General features: G+C 42.3%; 1 protein-coding gene across 1 annotated transcript; it reads right to left on the reverse strand.

The window, feature by feature from the left end:
• Positions 1-1,562: 1,562 nt before the first annotated feature.
• On the reverse strand, positions 1,563-25,232 carry LOC125459216 (protein shisa-like-2B). Its single transcript, XM_048545308.2, has 3 exons — positions 24,993-25,232; positions 9,255-9,412; positions 1,563-1,973 (listed from the first exon to the last, which is right to left on the reverse strand). Exons 1-3 carry the CDS (start codon positions 25,184-25,186, stop codon positions 1,849-1,851), a joined length of 477 nt encoding a protein of 158 aa, XP_048401265.1. The 5' UTR covers positions 25,187-25,232; the 3' UTR covers positions 1,563-1,848.
• Positions 25,233-25,474: the final 242 nt, after the last annotated feature.

A 25,474-nucleotide genomic window follows, 5' to 3' on the forward strand; every position in this document is an offset into this window, starting at 1 on the left:
TCTTAATGTTTGACAAAATTTTCAGCACATCAGCTTCCTCTATCTCTATCCATTCCAGCATGCACACCTGCTCTTCAAAGGTTTCATTCACTACAAAGTTCGTTTCTTTCGTAAAGACAGAAGCAAAAAACTCATTAAGGGCTTCCCCTACCTCCTCAGACTCCACACACAAGTTCCCTATGCTATCCCTGATCGGCCCTACTCTTTCTTTGACCATTCTCTTATTCCTCACTTAAGTGTAAAATGCCTTTGTGTTTTCCCGGATTCCTTCTGCCGAGCCTTTCTCGTGCCCCCTCCTGGCTCTCCTCAGACCTTTTTTGAGCTCCTTCCTTGCCTGCGAGTAATCCTCTCTAGCTGAACTTGACCCTAGCTTCCTCCACTTTATGTAAGCTACCTTCTTCCTTTTCACAAGAAGCTCCACCGCTCTCGTCATCCAAGGTTCCTTTATCTTACCCCTTCTTGCCTGTCTCAGAGGGACATATTTACTCATCACTCCCAACAACTGTTCCTTAAACAGTCTCCACATGTCTATAGTTCCCTTACCATGGAACAACTGCTCCCAGTCCATGCTTCCTAACTCGTGTCTAATCGCATCATAGTTTCCTCTTCCCCAATTAAATATCCTCCCATTTTGCCTAATCCTCTCCTTCTCCATAGCTATGTAGAATGTGAGGCAGTTATGGTCACTATCACCAAAATGCTCTCCCACCACAAGATTTGATACCTGCCCCGGCTCGTTTCCGAGCATCAAGTCTAGAATGGCCTCTCCCCTCATCGGCCTGTCAACGTACTGCGTTAGGAAACCCTCCTGAACACACCTTACAAAAACAGCTCCATTCAAATCTTCTGCTCGAAGGAGGTTCCAATCAATATTAGGAAAGTTAAAGTCACCCATTACAACAACCCTACTGCGTGCACACTTTTCCAAAATCTGTCGACCTATGCTTTCTTCAATCTCCCTGCTGCTATTGGGGGGCCTGCAGTAAACCCCTAACGAGGTGACTACTCCCTTGCTGTTCCTAATTTCCACCCATACTGACTCAGTAGGCAGATCTTCCTCGACAATGGAAGCTTCTGTAGCTGTGATACCCTCTCTGATTAGTAGTGCTACACCCCCTCCTCTTTTTCCCCCCTCCCTATTCTTTTTAAATGTTCTAAACCCTGGAACATCCAGCAACCATTCCTGCCCATGAGAAACCCATGTCTCTGTTATGGCCACAACATCATAGCACCAGGTACTGATCCATGCTCTAAGTTCATCACTTTTATTCCTGATACTCCTATCATTAAAGCAAACACACTTTAACTGATCCCTTGGTTCCTTCCCACTAGCTGGTCTACCTCTTGCTACTGCCTCACCTGCATCAACTCTCACCTCTGGTATACAGCTCAGGTTCCCACCCCCCTGCCATACTAGTTTAAACCTTCTCGAACTACTCGAGCAAACCTTCCACCCAGGACATTGGTTCCCTTCCAGTTCAGATGCAACCCGTCCTTCTTGTACAGGTCCCACTTGTTATGTATCAAGTTACTTATCCTTGTACCTTCCTCTAAGTGTGCTGAATTACTTTGTTTCTCTCACAGCAAATTATTTTATTTTGAACTTTGGAACTGAACCAAACAAAGTCATAAACCACAAAGACTTAAAAAGTTACACTGCATTTTTTCCTTACACTTTTTAATGCACATACTTCATGCACTTACAAGACTAATCCTCAAGTATTTTATATTTGACAGATAACAAGGTTATCGTTTATTTTTACTTTTGCTCTTACTAGGAAAGAAGTAAACGTCTATTTTAAACTGAAATACTTTTTCTTATTTAATTTATGAGATTCTGTTTGCACCTTAAGTCTCCATTATCATAGTCGATGGCTTATCTTGAACAATTCTATCAGGAACGGGTGGTGGGTGTCCTGCTGATGATGTGGGTACTGGTATTTCCAAGATCCCTTGTTTGGTTTTCTTTTTTTCTGCAAAGAAGGCAGGAATTATTGTATCATGTATGAGCCAAAACACAAGACCTAATATAATTATGAGCTGCAATATCTCTATTAGGATGAATGATGTACAGATGCAAATTACATAATAACTGGTATGAAGACGTATTGAAATGTTCAACTATCACTAAGTTAAATGCACAGATATCTTCTTATTTTGCAACGCTATGGTGGAATACTACATATATACAAAACAATTTACTCCATTACGTTATCTGGTGACAGCAAACTTGTCTCAATGTTAAAAGATTATGGGTTCTAACAAAACTTAATGGACCTGAAACTCTACAGATGCTGCCAGACCTTCTGAGTATTTCTGGTATTTTCTGTTCAGACTTCCAGCATCTGCATGTTTTACTTTGTCATTGATAGAATTGATCTGGTTGTCAGAAATCAACGTCCAATTCTTAACAGAGAAAATATGCCATCACATTCTGTGGTTGATAGAGTTTTAACCTCATTGTAATTCATTTTAAATTGCTTGCAAAATAAAGTGCGCACTGTTTAGAGTAACTGTAATGGTCTGTGTTATTACTTGGTTGTTGGCACTTTCACACGCACTGAGCTTTTATGACATTAATAAAAGACACTTCAAAAACACAATAAACTGCAGATTAACTGAAATTTTCATTCAGCCTTTGATTTTAAAATGATGTTCGTGATTCCAAGCAGGTTGTATCTATTGAAATATTTGCAAAAAACTATATCAATATTTATTCTAACTTGAAAGCCACAGATGTGTACAGAATTATTGATGTTTTCAATCATGTAAGCGGAAGTCACTGCCATATTAGTCTTTATAATGAATTGGTTAATCTAATAGGATTATCGGCTACAAGATACCGAGGGAGCCTACTGAGGACGTTGTCAGGAATGAAGAACTTTAGTGATATGCGAAGATTCTGCAGGCTGGGTATTTTTTTCCTTTGGAATGAAAGGGAAATTTAACTGAGGTGTATCAAATTAGAAGGTATTTGGACAAAGTGAATTAGAAGGAACTAAATTCATTGCCAAAGATGGGAGACAGATTTAAAGTAATTGGTAGGAGGAGCATAAGGGAGTTGAAACAAAATATCTTTCATCCAAGAGATTTCATGAAAGAGTGTGATGGGCAGAAATAATCATCAAATGTAGAAAACTCTTGGATATTCATCTAAAGTGCTACAATTAATAGGCTTTGGAGCCAGGGTAGAAATTGGGTTTAGGCTTTCAATATGGCCTGAATGGCTGTTTTCTGTGTCATCAACAGTCAATGCTTCAATGTTTGTGTGTGGGGGATGGAAGCATATTCATAAATAGAAATGTGTGGGCATTTTTTTATCGTTATGAACAGTGGAGGTCATGGGTTTGGAAGTGCTGTTGAAGAAACAACCGTGAATTGCTGCAGTGCATCTTACAGTCGTACAAGCTGCAGTGTTTTGGTAGCAGAGAGAATAAATTTTAAGGAGGTAATTGGGATTGCAAACAGGTGAGCTATTTCGTCCTGGATGCTTCTGAACTGCTGAAGCATTCTTGAGGTTGCACTCATCCAGGGTGTTCACAAGTATTTCGCCACACTGGAGAATTGTGCCTTGTAGTCTGGGTGGGTCTCATAAATCAGAAATTGTAGGTTCAAACACCATCTATACCTGCAGACTCCTGGTTGGGTTAGGCCCCTCTTGTGATACAGTGATCGTGTTCCTAACCCCAAACCAGGAACCCCAGATTCAAGACCCACTCATTCAAAGGTGGGTCAAAACATCCCTGGACAGGTTGGTGAGAAATATAGGTTGAATTAGGAAACAGCTGTGGGTGGGCCCTCTAGTTGACAGAGTGGTAATGTCCCTCTCCCTGGACCAGGAGGTCCAGGTTCAAGAGGTGTCTAATAACATCTGTGAACAGGTTGATTAGAAAAATAATTTAAATTTAAATAAAAAGGCTTCGGGTAGTTCAACAGAGAAGACAGAATGCTTAGCCTCCAGTGATAATGGGAACTGCAGATGCTGGAGAATCCAAGATAATAAAATGTGAGGCTGGACGAACACAGCAGGCCAAGCAGCATCTCAGGAGCACAAAAGCTGACGTTTCGGGCCTAGACCCTTCATCAGAGAGGGGGATGGGGTGAGGGAACTGGAATAAATAGGGAGAGATGGGGAGGCGGACCGAAGATGGAGAGAAAACAAGATAGGTGGAGAGGAGAGTATAGGTGAGGAGGTAGGGAGGGAATAGGTCAGTCCAGGGAAGATGGACAGGTCAAAGAGGCAGGATGAGGTAGTAGGTAGGAAATGGAGGTGCAGCTTGAGGTGGGAGGAAGGGAAGGGTGAGAGGAAGAACAGGTTAGGGAAGCAGAGACAGGCTGGGCTGGTTTTGGGATGCAGTGGGGGAGGGGACGAGTTGGGCTGGTTTTGTGATGCAATGGGGGAAGGGGAGATTTTGAAGCTTGTGAAGTCCACATTGATAGCCTCCAACCTGCTTTTGTATTTATACAATGATAGGCAAGGTCAGTACTCATGAAATCCAGAGAAACGTGGCTTACTGGAGCCAGAATTGGCTGAGTGGTAGCAAGCATTTTCTGAAAAAGAGTCTAGCCCCGAAACGTCAGCCTTCCTGCTTCTCTAATGCTGCCTGGCCAGCTGTGTCAATCCAGCTCTACACCTTGTTATCTCTTTGTATTTATATAACTGGTTCAGTTAGGTTTTGGCCACAGGACTGATGATGGGATATTCAGCAATAACAACACTACTGAATGTCAATGGCAGATGGTTAAATTGTTGCTCTTGAGATCATCATTTATTGTCACTTATGTGCAGTGAACGTTATTTTCCATTCATCAGGCCTAGCCTGGAGGTTGTCCAAGTGTTGCTGCATGCAGGGATGAACTGTTCAGAATTTGAGGATTCGCAACTGGAGTCACAGCCATAGATTCAACAGCACTGAAAAGGCCCTTTGGCCCACAAAGTCTGCACTGGAAAAAAAAACCACCTAACTACTCTAACCCTATCATTTTCCAGCACTTGGCCCATAGCCCTGAATATCCTGGCCCCACTGGCTACAGGCTTTCAGTCAGTAAAACACACCTGGATCATAACTCTCTGCTTGCTGCCACTCAGCCAATTCTGACTCCAATTAGCCACATTTCTCTATATTTCATGGGTTCTCACCTTGTCTATCATTATCTCCATGTGTGACCTTATCAAAAGCTTTCCCAACATCCAAGCAGACACATCTGCATGCCTGGTCACATTTTCCAAAAATTCGATGACCTCCCCTTAACAAAATAATTCTGACTAAATGCAAAATAATTCTGTCCCTCAGAATTGCATCCAATGGTTCCCCACCACTGAAGTTAGACTGACTGGACTGTAGTTTTCTGGTTTATCCCTTGATCCCTTCATGAATAATAGTATCACACTGGCTATCCTCCGGGATCTCTCCTGCGGCCAGGCGGGAATTGAAAATTATTGCCGGCACCCCTGTTATTTCCTCCTTTGCCTCACGCAAAATCCTGGAATACATTTCACCCAACCTGGAGACTTCTCTAGTTTTAAGACTGCTAGACAACTCAGAAGCTCCTCTTGCTGTTCATGCTAATTTTTTAAAGTATATCACAGTGCTTGTCCCTGATTTCTATACCCACATCACCCCTCCAGCTCCATGCACAAAGTCTCATTGTGGTCCTCAATGACGCCCAACTCTTTCCCAAGATATCCTTTTATCCTTAATGCACTTGTAAAATAACTTAGCATTTTCCTTTATTTTACTTGACATTTCATGTGCCTTTTTGTTCTCCTAATTTACCTTTAAGATTTCCCTTGCACATACTATACTCCTCTGGGGCCTACGTAAATTGAAGACATTGGTATCTGCCACAAGTCTCCCTTCACCTCTTTGTCTAATACTGTATATCCTTTGACATCCAGTGTTCACAAGATTTGTTGGTCCCACCATTTACTTTTATTGCAACATGGTGGCCCTAAACTATTCCTATTTCCTTCTTGATACTTCTCTGACACAGATTTACCTAAGAATATCCGCTCCCAGTCCACTATGACTAAATCATACCTGATCTTAGTAAAATTGGCTTCTCCGCGTTTAGAATTTTGATTTTAGATCCTCCACCCCTGTCCCTTTCCATAGCAATCTTGAATCTAACTGAGTTATTTTCACTGTCTGCAAAAGGCTCGTCCATTGATGCTTCAAAATATTCCCCAGCTTCATTATCCAACATTAAGTCTGGGACTATTCCCTCTCTTGAAAGGCCTTCTACTGTTAAATTAAAAAGCTCTCCCGAATGCGTTTGAAGAATTCCATTCCCTATAAATCTTTCACGACATGATTACCCAGTTAACATCGCAGAAGATGAAATTCCCTATTATCACCATCAATTTTACACTTCTCTGCAATCAGCCAACATATCTGCTCTGCTTTTTCTCTTGGACTGTTAGGGGACTTTTACCACACTCCTGGCAATGGGATTGCTGCCTTTTAGGTTTTAGGTTCTACACATATGGCTTTCACTTGAGGAGCCTTCTAAGATGCCATCCCTCCCTACTGCTGTAACAGATTCCCTGATCAATAATGTGACACTTTTTCCCCTTTTTAAGTCCTTTCCTGTCTTCTGTATCTGAGCTGTTGGTGGGCATTCTACAGTCATTCCCGTTTCAGGCATTACAATGGAAAAAAGGTCATTGATGAAGTAGCCTAAGACACTGCCTTGTAGTGTTTTTATCTATGCTTCCCTGGGATGAGGGTATTGCTAGCTAGGCCACATTTATTGCTCATCCCAGAGGACAGTTAAGAGTCAGTCACATTGCTGTGGGTCTGGATATACGCCAGACCAGGTAAGAACAGCAGTTTCTTTCCCCAAAGGACATTAGTGAACCAGATGGGTTTTTCTAATAATTGGCAATGGATTCATGGTCATCATTAGACTTTTAATTCTAGATTATTTTTATTGAATTCAAATTTCAACACCTCCCATGGAAGGATTTGAACCAGAACATTATCTAGGTTTAAGAGGCTTAACCTGCCTGCCCTGGCCGACCCATTGTCTCCGCCTGTTCCTGCCCCACCGAACTCATCTCCACCTATCTGGACTCCATTTTCTCCCCTTTGGTCCAGGAACTCCCTACCTTTCCCTGTTCTTTGCCCAGTTGCAGGGATATTTCCCTGATAATGTATACAAATTTGTTGATGACATAAATCTAGGTGAGAATATGAGCCTTGAAGAGAACACTAAAAGGCTATGATGAGATATGGGCAAGTGAAACGAGCTACAAATTGGGAGATGGAATCTCACGTGAGGAAGTGTGGTGTTATTCACTTTCGTTGCAAGAATAAATAAAAAGTCTTATTCTTAAAGACACAAAAATTGTAAATGTTGATGTTCGAAAAGACTTGGGGTACCCGTGCAAGGAATGTAGAAACTTAGCACGTAGGAGCAGCAAGCAACTACGAAGGCAAATGAAGGTGATCTCATTGAAATATATAGGAATCTTAAAGGCTTGACAAGGTAAATGCTGAGAGCATATTTCTTCTTGTGGAAGAATCTAGGATCAAAGGGCATAGTCTCAGGATAAGGGGATGCCAATTTAAGGCTGATGAGGAGGAAGTTCTTTCATCAGAGAGTTGAGAGTCTTTGGAATTCCTTGCCACCAGGAGCCGTACGGACAGAGTCCTTATGTATAGTGAAGGCCTGAGATAGATAGATTCCTGATCGGGGCGTATTCACAGGTGATGGGGTCAGGACAGGAAAGTGGATATGAGGAATGTCGGATCAGCCATGATTTTAGTGAATGGTAGAGCAGGCTTGAGAGGCTGAATGCCTATGCCCATTTGATGCCTGGCCTATTTCTTTTGATCTTATTGTTAAATGTTATGTTGGCATTTGATGCAAAAAGAATATCTGCTGACATTCCCAAGTACTCTCAGCACGTAACTGCAAAACAAGCATGTGGAGTACTTCGGCCAGGATTGCCAGTGGTATCATTCAACCCCATTCGCTCAAATGTATTCTGCTTTTCTGGGGCCACCACGTTATTTACTGGCAGGGCATTTCACAAAGTACACACACACAGGGCTTTCTGTACAGCCAATTTGAAGCTTTCGGGCTATCACGAAATACAGCCTTCTTTATCAACCCATCTTGATATTGCTGATTTTCCTTTCAATTCTAAAATCTATCAATGTCAACCTTGACTATACTCAACGACTGAGCATTCACAGCTCTCTGGAGTACAGAGTCCCAAAGATTCATAACCTTCTGAGTAGTGATATTTCACCTCAACTCAGTCCAAATGGGACCAATCCTTTATCCTGAGATTATGCTGTCAGTTCTAAATTCTCCAGCCAGAGGAAATAATATCTTCGTATCTAACCTGTGAATCCCTCTCAGAATCTTATACTTTCCCATTAAAAACAACATTTCGTTCCTCTGAACTCAATTCTCCTCGGTCTCTCTTAACAAGTCAATCACCTAATTCGAGGAAACAATCAAGTGAACCTGTTTTAAAATAGCTCCATGGCAACTTATATCATTCCTTGGATATACACACACTGAAAACCTACAATGTATTGTTAAGTATGATCTCACCAAAACCTTCCATAAATACATCAAAACGTCCCTACTCTTCTAGTTCAACCCCCTCCAAGTTCATTTCTCCCTTTAATGCAACTGTGGCAGAATAATGTTAGATGTTATAATATTATTATTAATTATATTTTGGAATATTCATTATTATTGTTGTTATAGTATTATTATGTGCCAGGATTCACCTATATCCAATTATACCTTCCCCGTTAAAATGGAAGCATTCTCAATGCATTGGAAATGATGGCACGCACAAAAATGAACATGGATCCATTGTACTGTGCAAACTTTGGGCACAACAAAACTGAAAACCAAGCTGAATGATCAGCAAGAAGTAGCTGATGTAAGTCACAATGGTCATTGTCAAAATAAGATCCAATGTTTTAAAACTTTAGACTTTCATTATTAGCACGTACACAACAGAAGTACAATAGCCAAATTCTTAAATACAACATATTAAGTTAGATGATGGATGTAGCCTCTCCTGAAATGGTAACTAATAGTTATTGCATGATTTACAGAAAATCAAAACTTCATGAAATTACAGCAAACAGCTTAGATAAATATTAGCGTGAAACCAAACAAAATACTTTTATTCTGAGTATAAACCAAACATAGTAGGGAAGATTTTAAAAAACATAAATAATGCATCAGAAATTCTTTAGTATTGATGAATTTAGTCTTACTTGTTTGAACTGGAGATGTTGTCAGGTTCTGAAGTCTGAGGCCAGAATCTAATCTTTGAGGTTTAGTGCAGAGAAATAAGTAGCACAGCACAAACGCACTGATCACAAATGCCAATAAAACAAGGGCAGCAATTCCTAATCCCACCATTGCACCTATACTAAACAAAATAAAACAAATATTCAATTATAATTACATTCAAATGCACCCCTTACCTCAAATTAAACCAGAATATTATTTTGTCTGACATGTTCTTTGGTGAGTGCAGTCAAATGCATTATCTGGAGAGTTTCCATAAAAAATGTTAGTTTCAAAGCCATGCCTCAACAAATACTGGAATTTTTTGAGAACAGTTACTAGAGAATGGTGAAGCAATACAGTCATTAATCCAGTAGTGCTTTCAAAATGCATTCAATAAAATTCCACATTAGATGCAGGGTAGTGATTAGGGTTCATGAGATTAATGATGAATTAGCTCAGTAGACTGAAATCTACTATAATAAAAATAATGGCAATAACCAATTTATTTTTAGAAAGCGTAATTCTTTTCCTTTCAGATTTCTTTTCAAGAAAATTAGCAACAGTATGATGGCAACTTTATACTTTAGCATTACTGAATTCTGAAACATGTCAGCTCAAGTTGTGTTCTTTCTCCTATACATCGTAATTAGTAAATTCAAAGACTAAACTTGGCAGCCAGATTGAAAGATATTGACATCATAAAAATACTGCACTTGCCAATGTCTTCTAAGTTCGTTTTGAAAGCTAGGTATTTATCTAATAATAAAAAAAGAACTTGGAGTTACACAGCACTTTTCACAATCTCAGGGCATCTTAAGAGCTATAAAATAGCAATGGTTTCTATTACTACAACAACTCTAACACAGGAAAAGCTATAAGGTACATAACCAATGAATTACATGTGACAAATAACCACAACTGTAATTCAGCAGCCAATTTGAACACAAAATTGTTCTACAAACACCAAGGAGAGAAATGGCCTGTCAATCTATTTTAGCAGGAACAGTAGATAGATATAGCACAAGCTTTTGTGCTCCTGAGATGCTGCTTGGCCTGCTGTGTTCATCCAGCCTCACATTTTATTATCTTGGATTCTCCAGCATCTGCAGTTCCATTATCACAGTAGATAGACATATGTTGGCAGTCATTACATTTCCAAATATTACTGTGTGAGAGGCCTTCAGCAAACAAATGACACAAACAAATGTACAAACCTTTACTAATGTAAGCAACAGCCACCCAAAACAAAACAGTGCACTTCACTACATTAATCTTTTGTAATTTTAAAATAAGGATACAGTAAATGGAATATGGTGAGGCAGAGGTGTGGTGGTAACGTCACTCGAGTAGTAACCCAAAGGCCCAGGCTGATGTTCTGGAGGCCTAGGTTCAAATCCCATCATGGGCAGTTGGTAAAATTTGACTTCAACAAAATCTGGAATGAAAAGCTATCTTAATAGTGGCCATGTAACCATTGTTGATTGTTGTAAAAAACGTCTAGTTCACCAAAGACCATTAGGGTAAAAGGTCAATAGTGTGGAGCTGGAGAAACACAGCAGGTCAGGCAGCGTCAGAGGAGCAAGAAAGTCGACGTTTCAGGTTTATACCTTTCATCAGGACTGGAGAGGGGAAAGGGAGCTCAGAAATAAATGGGCGGGTAAAGCTGGGGGAAGGTGAGAGGGATGGTGATGGGCGATTGCAGGTAGAAAGTAGTGGAGATTGGGCAGTGAGGTGCAAGGAGCGGATAGATGGGAGAGAAGATGGGCAGGCTGTGTCAGGTCAAGAAGGTGGGGATGAGCGGGAGGGTTGGACATGGGACAAGGCTGGGGGTGGGTGATTTTAAAACTGGTGAATTCTATGTTGACGCCACTGGGCTGTGGGCTTCCAAGGTGGAACAGGTTTGTTTCAGCGTGTAGTCGAAGAGCTTCAGTGCAAAGGAGATCACCAGTGAATGGCAGTGGGAGAGAGATCTACTAAGATCTTTACAGAGGAATGAGGTCAACATCTTTGCGGGGGGGGGGGTATCCTTGGAAAAGGCTTCACAGTAGAGTGTCCAGCGACTAGGAGACAGCAAGAACTGCAGATGCTGGAGTCAAAGTCAATACAGTGTGGAGGAAAACAGGTCAGGCAGCATCAGGGGGCAGTAAAATTGATGTTTCAGGTTTACACACTTCTTTAGGACAGGGGAGGGGGAAGGGAGCTCAGACATAAATGGGGGGGGTGGGTGGGTGTGGGGGGAAGGTACTGAAGCACTGAAGCTCTTCAACTATATACTGAAACAAACCTGTTCTGCCTCCGGAGCCTACAGCCCAGTGGCCTCAACATTGAATTCACTGCAGTGATCCTCCAGCTCCGCACTGTGTTGGCTCTGACTCCAACAGCTGTAATTCTTACTATCTCCTTAGGGAAGGAAATCTGCCATCCTTACCTGGTATGAGCTACATGTGACATCAATTGAGGAATAATGTATTTGACTCTTAAACCATACAGTGAAGTAGCCTGGACAGCCAATTGGTTCAAGGGCGACTGAGACTGGGCAGCAAACGCTGGCTTTGCCGATGCTCACATCCCAAACTGCAATGACGTTTTTTTACAGTGGGCCTTTAGGCTTTGTGAGACTGAGAAATTAATCCTGAATTCACATTTGACACCAGAAGGAATAGCTTAGCAAATTTATAGCAGGCAGCCACGTTTTTGGCCATATGTTGGCCTGCAAATTTTTGATGCTGCCAACTCAGTCGGAAGGCCAGCAGATCGGCAGCATTGGTGTCAGCAGGTAGTGCTGCTAACCCAGCTAGGAAACTTGAGGGCACCCAAGAATGAAGTATGCTTCAACATGTAAAATAAAAATCAACAAGCTAAGGGTGGGAGAGCACAGTAATCAGCAGGGAAACATGTCTGGCAGTTCAGGATCAGGGGGAGGGGAGCATCATTGGGGCTGGGGGGGTAGATGCACATCCCTGTGCATTGCCCTTCTCTTTGGGTAACTCACAGCAACCTCTGGGCAGGCTACCTCAATGAAACTGGTAGCCTCTGTGTGCAGTGACGGTTGATCCATAGCATTACAGATGCCAGTGCTCAGTCAATCACTCCACACCATATCAAGAAATTGCTGAAGATATTTAATATTTTAAAGGTTGTGTATGTTGACAGCATCCTGGTACTAGTACTTGTGCTTCAGAACTAACTGTACCTGTAGTCAAGTGCTTCCATTACAGCTACAATACAAACATCTACCTGGCAATGCAGCAATCTGGCTTATCTAACGGAAGCAAGACAAATCCAATTCAGTGAATGAACATGCCCTCACGTCTATGCATAATCAGAAAAGTACTGAAAAAGAGGTCATTGACAATGCTAGCAAGTGACACTTGCAAAGGAATAATTTCCTCACTGAAGTTCCGTTTGGGTTCCGCAAGAGCCATCCAGTTCACGGCCTCACTGCAGTCTTTGTATAAACATAGAGATAGGAGTTGAATTCCAGAAGTGAGGAGAGAGGAACTACCCTTGACATCAAGGCAGCACGTAACCAGAGTGTGGCATTAAGGAACAAAACTGGGCTCAATCAGAATCACTGGGATAACACTGCACTGGCCAGAGCCATACCTGGAAAAGAACAGGGTTGGGTTTTTGGAGGTCAGTAATTAAGGGCATCATTATAGGAGTTCTTCAGGGTAGCATCCTAGTCCTAACTATTTACTAGTGTTTCATCAGTGCCCTTCCTTGCACCATAGGCTTTGACAACATAAGTTCAAACTGACATAGGAAGCTGGTGGAATCTCAATACAATTAGCATTGGTGATCTGAAGATGATTATTCATTGTTGTAAAAATCCATTTGGTGCTTTAAAGGCAGATATCAGCCATCCTTATCTGCTCTGGCCTATATGTGACTTCTGACCCACAGCAATGTGGCTGATTCTTAAATGCCCTTTAAATGACCGAGCAAGTCACTCAGATCAGTGGCAGTCAGGAATGGACGGAAAATGCCCATATTCTATGAAACAAAAAAGAAAAAGAAAATATAGCCATGAGTGAGGATATTGACTGATGCTCAACACAATATTCAATATCATTCACAACACCTCAGTTATGCAGGAGGACCTGAACAACATTCCGGTTTCAATGATAAGTGCACAGAAATGTCCACCTCCAATTAGAGAAAACCTACTAATCTCCTCTTGACAGCATTAGAAATTAGGGCCCCTAATAAACTGGCATTTTGTACATTTGTGATAACAAAGTGTGGAGCTGGATGAACACAGCAGGCCCAGCAGCATCTCAGGAGCACAAAAGCTGACGTTTCGGCCTAGACCCTTTATCAGAGGACCCTTCATTTGTATGTGTGCACTTGAAATATGAAAAATGAAATTTACTAAAGAAGTAACAGTCCTAGAACACAGTGAAACACACGTCTAGTCCTCAACGGAAGTACACACAACTGACAAATGTGGCAGTGATGGAGGAATGTGACCAAGGTTATGAGTCAATCTTTGTCAGACTCTATAAGGAGACTCAGAAAGATAAGACTAAGTTAAAACCAGTCCAGAATAAACTGGACAAAAGACTCAAGAGTGTGCCTTACAACTGAATAAAAGATACAGGGAATTGAGGAGACAAATTGAAAAGTTACAAAGGAAAAGCGGCAGTTTGCATCCTCAGTTACAGTGAGAGCAGGGTGCATGTGATGAGCAATACTATGAAAAGAAACAGAGAAAACAGTAAAACAAAATGGTGAGTTATGAGAAGAGATTGCCAGATTGAGGGGAGAACTAGATGATGCAAAGAGTGCTCTGAGAGAATTAACTTTGTAATCAACTGTTTCCTCCCCTGAAAAAGACCACACCCTTTGTACATTCAAATTCAGACAAGTGTAACACAAATTGGACAACAAGAAGCAAAGATATCTCACTTCTAGTAAAAGGAGACATCTTAATACATGCTGGAACCGAGAGAGGAGCTTCCCTAGCAATTTTGAGGTTGTACTGGGACAGCTCTTTTGAAAATAAGCACACCTCTGTCACACCTTCCCTTTACATTGACTTAGAATCACATGGGCGATGGCAAAACCCTGGAGGACACTAGCCTTTTGTCAGCTTAAGGTCAGCTCAGCGAGGGAATTGAGGAATACATTAGGTATGAGCTCCAATATCGTCCTCCCTCTTACAAAGCAGGAACGTTTAACATCTTACACCCAGAATAAGAGAACGATAATTTTAAACAGATCCTCCGAGCTGTGTCAGTAATAATGGGAACTGCAGATGCTGGAGAATCCAAGATAATAAAGTGGGAAGCTGGACGAACACAGCAGGCCAAGCAGCATCTCGGGAGCACAAAAGCTGATGTTTCAGGCCTAGGCCCTTCATCAGAGAGGGGGATGGGGTGAGGGTTCGGGAATAAATAGGGAGAGAGGGGGAGGCGGACCGAAGATGGAGAGAAAAGAAGATAGGTGGAGTTGCAGTGGGAGAGAGATTCCCTGAGGTTGGTCCGGAGGGAGGATTCTTCTTATCTTGGATTCTCCAGCATCTGCAGTTCCCATTATCACTGATACAATTTTAACCTCACTGCGAAGCCTCTTCCAGGGATGCCTAATCTGAAGAAGTTACCCTCCTCCCTCCGGACCAACCTCAGGGAATCTCTCTCCCACTGCAACTCCACCTATCTTCTTTTCTCTCCATCTTTGGTCCGTCTCCCCCTCTCTCCCTATTTATTCCAGAGCCCTCACTCCATCCCCCTCTCTGATGAAGGGTCTAGGCCTGAAACGTCAGCTTTTGTGCTCGCGAGATGCTGCTTGGCCTGCTGTGTTCATCCAGCTTCACACTTTATTATCTTGGATTCTCCAGCATCTGCAGTTCCCATTATCACTGATACAATTTTAACCTCACTGCAAAGCCTCTTCCAGGGATGCCTAACCTGAAGAAGTTACCCTCCTCCCACCTATCCCCTCCCTACCTCCCCACCTATACTCTCTCCACCTATCTTCTTTACTCTCCATCTTTGGTCCGCCTCCCCCTCTATCCCTATTTATTCCAGAACCCTCACCCCATCCCCCTCTCTGATGAAGGGTCTAGGCCCAAAACGTCAGCTTTTGTGCTCCCAAGATACTGCTTGGCCTGCTGTGTTCATCCTGCTTCACACTTTATTATCCTCCTAGCTGTGTGCTCCCTAAATTTAAGACAGCTGAATCAGGATTCTATGGTCAAAAGCTCCTCCAAAGAATTAGACTATGACCTAAGTAGGGCAATGGGAGATGAAGTTATTGATTAGCTAGCATCAAACATTCTTCTAGAAAAAGCCCCAGAGCATTTGTAGAAAGCTTCATTAAAGGGGAGGCGAATACTGTGATTCCCCAAGTTTCACTTTCTGAATGAGCTGAAGCCGTCAATTCGTAGTGCTGTCCTTGGCGGTTTACAAGAAAAAACAGCAGCCTGGGGACAGCTGATCTGTGTTATGTTAATACAGGCTGGAGAGAGGTACATAATAATCTTACCCAAACACCAGCAAGGACTAAAGTTGCATTGGTCGCGGGCCACTCACCCAGTCAGACATTTGGGCCCCCAAGAATCCTGTGCAAAGAAGGGATTCTCAATTTCACTGTTTCCACTGCAATCGGCTGTTTCACTACCACAAACTGTCACAGTAAGCCTGAAGTGCAACAAGCTATCAAGAGAGTAGGAACCTCCTCCTCCTTTTCTGATACAGATAAGCCCCAACCCAGTTTACAGAATCATGACAGTGCATAAGGATGCCGTTCAGCTTGTTGTCTGCTCCATTATCGAGTGCCAACTTGCTGCCATTTCCCCATATCCTTGCACACTATTACTATCCAAATAATTATCTAATGCTCTCTTAAATGAATCAGTTGAATCTGCCTCACCACATTTCCAGACTATGCATTCTATGCCTAGTGAAAATATATTTTGTTTGCATATCACTTTAAATTCATGCCCACTTGTTCTAGTTTCTTTTACAAGCAGGGTCAGTTTCACTTTACCCAGTCTGTCCAGCTCACTCACAATTTTGAAAACTTCAATCAAATTTCCTGTCAGTTTTCTTCCCTCCAGAGAAAATAGTCCCAACTTCTTCCATCAATCTTCACAACTCAGGTTTCTCAAACCTGGAACCACCCATTTCTGCACTCTCTCCAATGTAATCGTATCTTGTATTGTGACACCCACGACTGTACACAGTACTCCAGCTGACATCTAGAAAGTGTCTTTTGCAAGGACATCATTTTCTTGTTCTTGTACTCCGTTCCCCAATTAATAAAGCCCTGAAGACAATTTTCTTTGTAAACTGTGCTCTCCAGCTGTCCTATCACCTTCAATGATCTGTACACCCAGATCTTCCTGCCCCTGCACCCTCTTTACAATTTAACCTTCCATTTCACATTGTCTTTCAATGTTCTTCAAACCAAAGTGCAGCATCACACGTAGCATGATCTACCCCTCACAAATCCACGCTGACTATCACAAATCAAACTGTGCCTATCCAAGTGATCATAAATCCTATCTCTCAGAGCCCTTTCCAATAATTTGCCCACCACTGAAGTAAGACTAACAGGCCTGTAGTTTCCGGGGTTATCCCTATTCCCTTTCTTGAGCAAGGGAATGACATTTGCCTCTCTCCAATCTTCCGACACTATACCTGTGGACAGTGAGGATGAAAAGATCATCGCCAAAGGCCCTGAAATCTTTTTCCTTGCTCCCCATAGAATTCTCAAATAAATCCCACCAGGCCTGGGCTACTTAGCTACCTTCAAGTTCTTCAAAATTCCTAGTATATCTTCATTACTAATATTGTCGTCCTGTAGCCTACCAGCCTGTTTCAGACTGTCCTCCTCTACAACTTGGTCCACTCAGTTGTGAATACTGATAAAAGTATTCATTACGGGCCTCTCCTCTCTCTTTAGGCTTCGTGCACAAATTCCCTATACAATCCTTGACGGGCCCTATCCGTTCCTGTACAACTCGGTCCACTCAGTTGTGAATACTGATAAAAGTATTCATTACGGACCTCTCCTCTCTCTGTAGGCTCCATGCACAAATTCCCTTTACAATCCTTGATGACCCTACCCATTCTCTGGTCATTCTCTTCTTCCTCACGTACATGTAAAAAAGCCTTTGGGTTTTCCTTGATCCTGTCTGCCAAGGTTTTCTCATGCCCCCTTACAGCTCTCCTAAGCCCTTTCTTCAGCTCCTTCTTGGCTACCTTGTATCCCTCTGGTGCCTTTTCTGATCCTTGTTTCCTAAGCCTCGTACAAACATCCTTCTTCCTCTTAACCAGTCGTTCGACCTCTCTTGAGAACCAAGGCTCCCTCACTCGACTGTATGTTGATGTCTTTCTCTTGAAGATGTGTGCGGTCTTGCCTATAAGGCTCTTCATAACAGAACTAAATTGGATAGTCTGGCGACCACTGCAAATATCCAGACGAAGCGGAAAGGTTATGCATGCCCTCATTCCACGTTTTATCTTTCATGAAGGTCACCTGGAAGTCCAGAATCCATGATATGATGCTGAAATAGCATGGGCATGATGGTAACATTTGCCTTGCTTGGGAGCCTACTATTTGTTTCCAACCCCCTGAAATAAATATAAAAGATCACCTCATGGTCCCTGTACCCATAGAAAACACCAATGAACTGGGAATAAATCTCCGTAAAATGTCTTTAGGAAATATCCAGATTTGGTCATCAGATCTTCCCTGAACCTCAAACCAATCTTAGGTGGATCGTGATAAATGTTGCTCCTAAGCTGTGCACCAGCACTGACCCTGTTACCAGCACTGATCCATTGCCACATACAGACCTCAGAGGTCCACGCAGACAAAAATAAGAAAAAGGGAATATCGATCAAAATCTTGGAAAGACATTTGATTAAAGTGGGTCAGTGGAACAAAGAAATAGATCAATGCATCCAAAAGTGAGGGGAACACGCTTGGTGTGGCCTAGTATAGAATATCTATCAAATCCCTTGTCTGAGGACGTTAACTTTGGATTTAATATCTCCACAAAGCTGGGTACGTTGATTACAATATATAATCAAAAAAATTAAGGGAACAGCTTATATTTTAGAAATGCAGATAGTCTCTAGGTTACAGAAGGGTTCCATTCTCGTGTGCAAATCAACTTACGAATGTACTCAAGTCAGAACACAACACAGTACAACATAAAATTGCTTTTTGTCAATACTAGCAAATGTGTGCATGTCAGAGCTTTAAAATTAGCAATATACACCTCTGTAAGGGATATTGTTTGTAATTACATGCATTCATAAGTTGGATGTTCATAGCTCGGGGACATGTGGTCAATTAAGAATTAGTTGTTAAAAGTCAATAGGAAATTTTCTTCTCAATGGGGTTTCCAGCATTAGAAATTGGGCACCTCAATAAACAGGTATTTTCTGCACAGTCAAGCATTTATGAAATTTACTAATACAGCACTGATCATCTCTCTGCAATCAAATAAACAATACTAAAATCAGTCTCTCAAATTTCTGGATGACTAGAATCATGCTTTCAGGTTAACATTTGTCGGAGTGTACAGGGTCAAAATCTCAGGAGGCAGGCAGGATTCAAGCGTACAGAAGATGTTTGTTCAAGCAGAACCCAGTTAAAGCAGGGAGAGGGCCTAAGGATCTTCCGAATCTGGCCTCAATGTGAGAAAGCACTTTTTCCATTAATCTATGGCTCAGCTCAGAAGAGAGATTAATGACACTCTCTAATTTTTATAGTGATGTTTGTGGATTTTTAAAAAGAAATCATTCACTGCATGAGGGCATTGCTGGCTAGGCAGCATTTATTGCCCATCTGTAATTGCCCAGATGGCAGTTAAGAGTCAACCACATCATTGTGGGCCTGGAGTCACGTGTAGACCAGGTAAGGATAGCAGCTTCCTTCCCGGAAGGACATTAAATGAAAGAGATGGGATTTTTCCCTGACAATTGACAATGGCCATTGCTGGACTCATACTTCCAGGTTTCTATTTGATCTGAATTCCACCAAGGCAGGATTCAAATCCAGGCACATAGAACATTACCTGGGTTTCTGGATTAATAGTCCAGCATTAATTCTGTTGGGTCATTGCCTCCCTGCCGATTTACGCACAATATTTTTCACAATTCCCTACAATTTAGGAGGGGGATATGAAGTTTTTTTTTCATCCAGAGGACAGTGGGAATCTCAAACTCGTTGTTTTTAAGAGTGATAGAGGCAAATACCCTCATATAACATGAGAACTATTTAGACGTGCACTTGTGATGCCAAGGCATAATAGCCAAATGTGGGAAAATGGAATTAGAATATTTCGTTGGCTGCTTTTGACTGGCACAGACTCAAGAGACTGGAAGACTACTTTCTGAGCTGTAGACCTTTATGATAATATTTGTCCCTCTGTTTTGCCCAGAAGTTCCCAAATACTCATCACAGGCAGAGATAGTAGAAGCTGTTCAGTGTTCAGTTCCTCTTCTTGGCTTGCAAAAATTGTCCATGTTTTGCGACCAATAAAGGAGGGTGCTGAGATCAGAAGCCTAGGATGTACTTACAGGGACTATCAGCTGGTGCCATTCACGAACAGCAAATTGCAGATTAAGATGTTACATAATTTGCTTACCATTAGCTCTGACATTGAGTTGCCCTTCATGAGTTGCAGCATGAAGAATATAAACCAAAGAGAGATGGTGCCAGATTGCAGTCTTGCTGCTGATCTTGAAAGCCTCTGACAATGCTCCTGCTACTGTAACTTTAACACCAAAATTGTGTACGTTCTTTTGGAAAGAAGAAATGATGCCCAGGAAATGATCCATCCATGCAGCCCATTTTCCATAGCACTTTAAAGGGTCCATGACAAGACAAGATCAATGAGGGCCAGTAGTCTGTGCTGTTTGCAGAGGTCCTGCTGTAATTGCTGAAGTTTGAAAAGCATGATAACTTTTGATCTGGCAGTTCTGGAGCTGCAGTGAGACTCTGGATATCATTCTCTGCTGCCAGGGTCTTAATGTGGTCACAGTAACATGAGCACAATATTTTTCACAATTCCCTACAATACTTAACAAGGAGATGCCTCAGTACTTGTTGCAGTCACTGTGATCCCATTTGTTTTCATATAAGATGGCTATTTATACATCATTGTAAGAAATAGGGCCCTTATTAAATTATACATTTCAGGATTTTTTGAGACAAACAGTACTTTATCAGAATTGGTAGACATAGCTAAGTCTCCTCAACAGACAAACTGCTTTCTTTCTTTTTCTGGAAATATTAAAACCCCTTGGTTCAGGTTTCAATGTTGACATTCCTGAGTTGATAGGATGGAGATTTGTGTTTCTCCTACCTGTAAACGGTATGGTAAGGATTCGCAATTAGTGTCAGTATGACATAAATTAAAAAGCTGACCCTGAGCTGAGTTGGACATGCTCACTGAATTGTAGAATACCTATAGTGTGGGAGCAGGCCCACCAAGTCCACACCGAGCCTCTGAAGAGCATCCCACCCAGATGAACACCACCCCGCCCCCGCAACAGTTCTTGTAACCCTGCATTTCCTGTGGCCAATCCACATAACCTGCACATTTTTGGACTGTGGGAGGAAACCCATGCAGACACAGGGAGAATGTGCAAACTCCAGACAGACATTCACCGAAGGCTGGAAACAAACCCAGCACTGTACTAATCACTGAGCCACCACGCTGCAATGATGGGAGATGAACATCTATGTTTTGGGCACCCTGCATTCATTGCTTAGAAAAGTGCAGGTAAATTATTAACATAGAAATTTAAAGCGATATCCAACTCCTTCTTGATTGAATGTTTTCAATGTTTTGCCCTCAGATGGTTTCTGTAGAAGAGCATCATATCAGCCCCAAATAGCCTATTCCTTATCCTTAAACACTGACTCTTGGTTCTGGACTTTCAAGTCAGTGGGAACATAGTTCCTGCATTTGACTTGTCTAGTTCAGTTGAATTCCTAAGTTTCTATGAAATCCCCCTAATTTTCCTAAACTCCATGAATATAGTCCAAACTGATCCTATCTCTCTTCATACGCCAGGAGAACCAATAGTGTGGACTTCCAGATATGTTGAAAGAGGTACCTCGCACAAGTTTAAAACATGAGATGAGAGCCCACAGTATTGTAAATGGCATATTGGTCTGGACACAAAATTAGCTAATGGGCAGGAAACAGCAAGTGAGAGATAAAGGGTTCTGTTTCAGGTTGGCAACCCGAGACCAGTGAGGTATCGGCGCTGGGACCGCAACTGTGTAAAGAAAGAAGCAAATGTACTGTCACCAAATTTGCAGGCAAGACAAAAGTAGGAGGAAAGGCAAGTTGCAAAAAGGATACAAGCAGTTTAAAGAGAGATATCGATAGATTAGGTAAATGCATAAAAAGTTGGCAAATGTAGTATAATGTGGGAAAATGTAAAGTTGCTCATTTTGGAAGGGAAAACGATATGGAGAAAAGCTGCAACACAAAGGGGCTGGGGGCTACTTGTGCACAAGACACAAAGCTGACACACAGTAATGAAGTCTTACTGTAACTACACAAAGTACTAGTGAGACCTTATCTGGAGTACTGAGAGCAGTTGAACCCCCCTTTTTTAAGGAAATCGATAATTTCATTCAAAGTAGTTTAGAAAAGATTCATTCACATGATTCCTGGTAGGGAAGGACTGGCTTATGAGCAAAGGGTAAACAGGTTGGGATTCTACTCACCAGAGTATAGAAGAATTAGACGTGATCACATTGAAACATACAGGATTCTTAAGGGGTTTGACAGGGTAAATGCTGAGAGGATGTTTCCCTTCATGGTTTGGTATAGGACCAGAGGTGCACAGTCTCAGAATAAAGGGGTGTCAATTTAGGATTGGCATGAGAAGGAATTTCTCTCAAAGGGTTGAGAGTCTTTGGAACTTTTATTCACAGGGAGGTGTGGGGGCAGAGTCCTTGTGTGTATACTAGGCTGAGATAGATTCTTAATCAGGAGGGGAATCAAGGGTTATGAGAAAGGGCAGGAAAGTGGATGTCAGGAATGTAAGAGCTGCCATGATCCTATTGAATACTGCAGCAGGCTCAAGGGGTTGAATGGCCTTCGCCTGATCCTATTTGTTACGGTTTTATAGAAGAGTCTAGGACCAGAGGATATAGTGTCAGAAGAAAGGGGTGCCAATTTAAGATTGAGATGATGAATTCTTCTCTCAGAGAGGTGAGTGTCTTTGGAATTCTTTGCCACAGAAAATTGAGGAGTTTATGTTTAAGGCTGAGATAGATAGATTCTTGAGCAGTAGGGGAATGCAGGACAGTGGACGTGAGGAATGTCAGATCAGCCATGAGCCTACTGAACAGCAGAGCAGGCTTGAGGGGTTACCCCCTGTTCCTATTCCTTATCAGTCCTGCCGTTCCAGGAACCTGTCTGATTAACTCACAGCCTCCAGGGATAAAGTATATTAATGAGTGCATGGAATTATGGAGCAGTCCTTGTTAGGTAATGTTCGATATCAATTCCAGGCCTCATTAGAACCAGCATCTTCAGATGGAAAATGGACCAGGAAGCTGAAGGGAAGAGTTCCTAAGACTATGATTTGACAGCAGAATGCTTGCCTGGTGCCCATTCTTGGATGAGTGAACCAACCTCAAATAAAACTGAGTTGTACACATTTCCGGTGTCCTTAGCTAACGAATCATACCTAAATGATTGCTTCTTAATAAACCATCTTCAAATTACTTACAAATACTTGGCTGCCTATCTTGGGTATCCGTGGCTCCGAAACCCCAAAATTACTTTACTCACGTCTTGATGAATAAATCTTTCTTTCTGGCAGAAGTACAGAAATTCATGAGGCTAGCTACAGCAACCCTGCCTTTCCACCATCAATGATTTCAAGTGCATTATCATTGTTTGCTAGGGATTTACGATTGGCAAGATGCACAATGGCGGGCTGATCACTATAATGGTGAGTTCACTATACAACTCCCCTATGGCGGGAAAGTCTGGAATAGTGCTGAGAGCTTCTTCACTAATGTTTACTATTGAGTTGCACTCAAGATAGTGTTCCATCTACTCTTCCTTCCATTTGATAAGCTCAGCAATGATAAACATTGTTTATGTCTTCCAGGGAGCTGATTTAGTTGCTGCTAGCCTGCAGGCTTCCTTCACTCTTTCAAACATTCCTCTCACATCCTGGATTCAGCAGCAGATTGTATATTATTGCAGTTTCAACCAGTATTAACTGGTGCACTGCCAATCAGACTGCTACGACTTGATTTCTGCCAGCTCTGTGTGCATTTAAATTTTGTTTCCTGGGACTAGTTTGTTGTTCTTGATGCTCCTTTCCGTTTCACTACCTGGCTCCATTGTCCAATAAGCCTCAAGCCAAACAGCATTCCTCTGATGTCTTTTCCCAGATGTAGTCAGTGCAGATGTTAAAGATGGTATTGTACAGACAATCTTGCTTGAACACCAAATTCTAACTGTTGACATTGTCCACAGGGCCGAAGGCAATCTAAGCTTACTCAAGAAAGTGTGCAGGATCTCTTGTGTAAACTTAATGTCATTACCCAAGCAACTTGGAGTTAAGGCCCAGAAAATAATTCAGAATTCACAGTTGCAGCTGCATAAATGGGTTCCCTATTCACCAATAATGGAATACTCTACGATTACCATTAGGTATTTCTCCTCATTGTACCAATGCTCCTTATTGATACCATGGTATTGCTTACAGGATCCCCTCCCCCTCTGCTACCTTTGTATATGAATTACCTAAATTCCTAACTCTTTCTATTTCTTGCTGCCTTCCTTATGCTTGTTTATTGCACTGTTTTTCTATTTCTCTGAAGCGAATGGAAGATGCATTTCATCAGCCCTCGTTTTCCCCACATACTGTGGAATGTTTCAGCTTGAGAAATGCGATATTTTGTTATTTCACTTGTGTATTCCTTCTGGATACGCGGAATGAAGGATGATACTTCATGCATCTGTCACACGTCTCTTGGTTGAAATACACCAGCCACCACATACCATTTATACAGGGAATTTAGCTCGCTGACTTGCTTTCCGTCTAAACACCTTGAATACTGTAAACACCTCACACTTGGCTTTTACTGAACAAGCCTGGAAAAAAGAAATTATTGATGGGTGGAAAGGAGAATAATCCAATACTTGAACATTGACTGCTTTGCTCGTGTTGCGCTGTAGCGCCGAACTCCTCTCTCCGGTTCTTGAGCTACCCCAACAATGCTGCCAATTCAATCCCGTGGGCACAAATAAACGATTACCTTAGTTCGCCCAAGTGCTACCTCAGTTCTGATCGTATGATTCTCATGTCTGAGTCAGAACTCTTCAATGCAATGCTTATGAAGGTGCTGCTTTTCGGACGAAATGTTGCAGCCTTTCGCACCACAATTTTAGAAAAAGCAGATTGACTGGTGTCTCGATTCCCTGCTGTCTGTGAAAATTGGCTACTACATTTGCGAATGTAGCTAATCGCACTTCAAAACTAATGCAACGTTACCAACTGTTGACGGATGCTCGACTTACGAATTGCAAGTTTGTCTCTGCGGTTAAGTGTAAGGCAAAAAAAAACTTCAGCATGATCCAGACAAATCTGGCTCCAAATATTCAGTTCCAGTTTCTGGGTAGTAGTTGAAGAAACTACATTACACCCCACACTGCCACCACCCACCAACGACTGTCCAGCACCTCCCAGTGCCCCTCAATCTTGTTTTACCTGAGCGACCACATGTAGCCGTGCGAGTAGGGGAAATAGTTATCAGCCTCGCTGCAGCAGTACTTGAGGTCCAAAAAGCCGCAGCAGTAAACTTTGTCCATGCCGTCCGCCTTCCTCGGACACCTGAAACTTTGCACCAGCTCGCCTCTGATGTTGAAGTAGCTGGTGCAGAGCTGCGCGTCTCCGCTCGACATCTTGTTCGCAGTCAGCCCGCTTGCCCCTCCGGCTGCAGCCTCCCCTGCCAGCGGCCAGCTCCCGGAACCCGCCCCCTTCCTCCAGCCACACTCACTTTCCTGCAGCGGCGCCACGCCTCCCGCTGCCGGCGATGACCTTTTGAACGTTAAATGCACACTGTAGCATTAAAAGCCGTACAGAGGCTGTGAGGAAGTCTACCACTTCCACAAGGTCGCTACTTTTCAGACCACCTGCTTACTTAGGAAAAACAGGGCACTTAAAGATCAGCTGAGTATTTCCAGCAGTTT

The sequence above is a fragment of the Stegostoma tigrinum genome, chromosome 1 (assembly GCF_030684315.1).
Source record: "Stegostoma tigrinum isolate sSteTig4 chromosome 1, sSteTig4.hap1, whole genome shotgun sequence".
NCBI classification, from domain to species: Eukaryota; Metazoa; Chordata; class Chondrichthyes; order Orectolobiformes; family Stegostomatidae; genus Stegostoma; species Stegostoma tigrinum.

What these genes read in the sequence shown, in the direction of transcription:
- LOC125459216 (XM_048545308.2), bottom strand. Translation starts at nt 25,186, where the DNA reads ATGTCGAGCGGAGACGCGCAGCTCTGCACCAGCTACTTCAACATCAGA. An exon ending in GGCTACATGTGGTCGCTCAG is followed by an intron (nt 9,413 to 24,992) that starts GTAAAACAAGAT and finishes TATTTTGTTTAG; the next exon opens with TATAGGTGCAATGGTGGGAT. An exon ending in AACATCTCCAGTTCAAACAA is followed by an intron (nt 1,974 to 9,254) that starts GTAAGACTAAAT and finishes CCTTCTTTGCAG; the next exon opens with AAAAAAAGAAAACCAAACAA.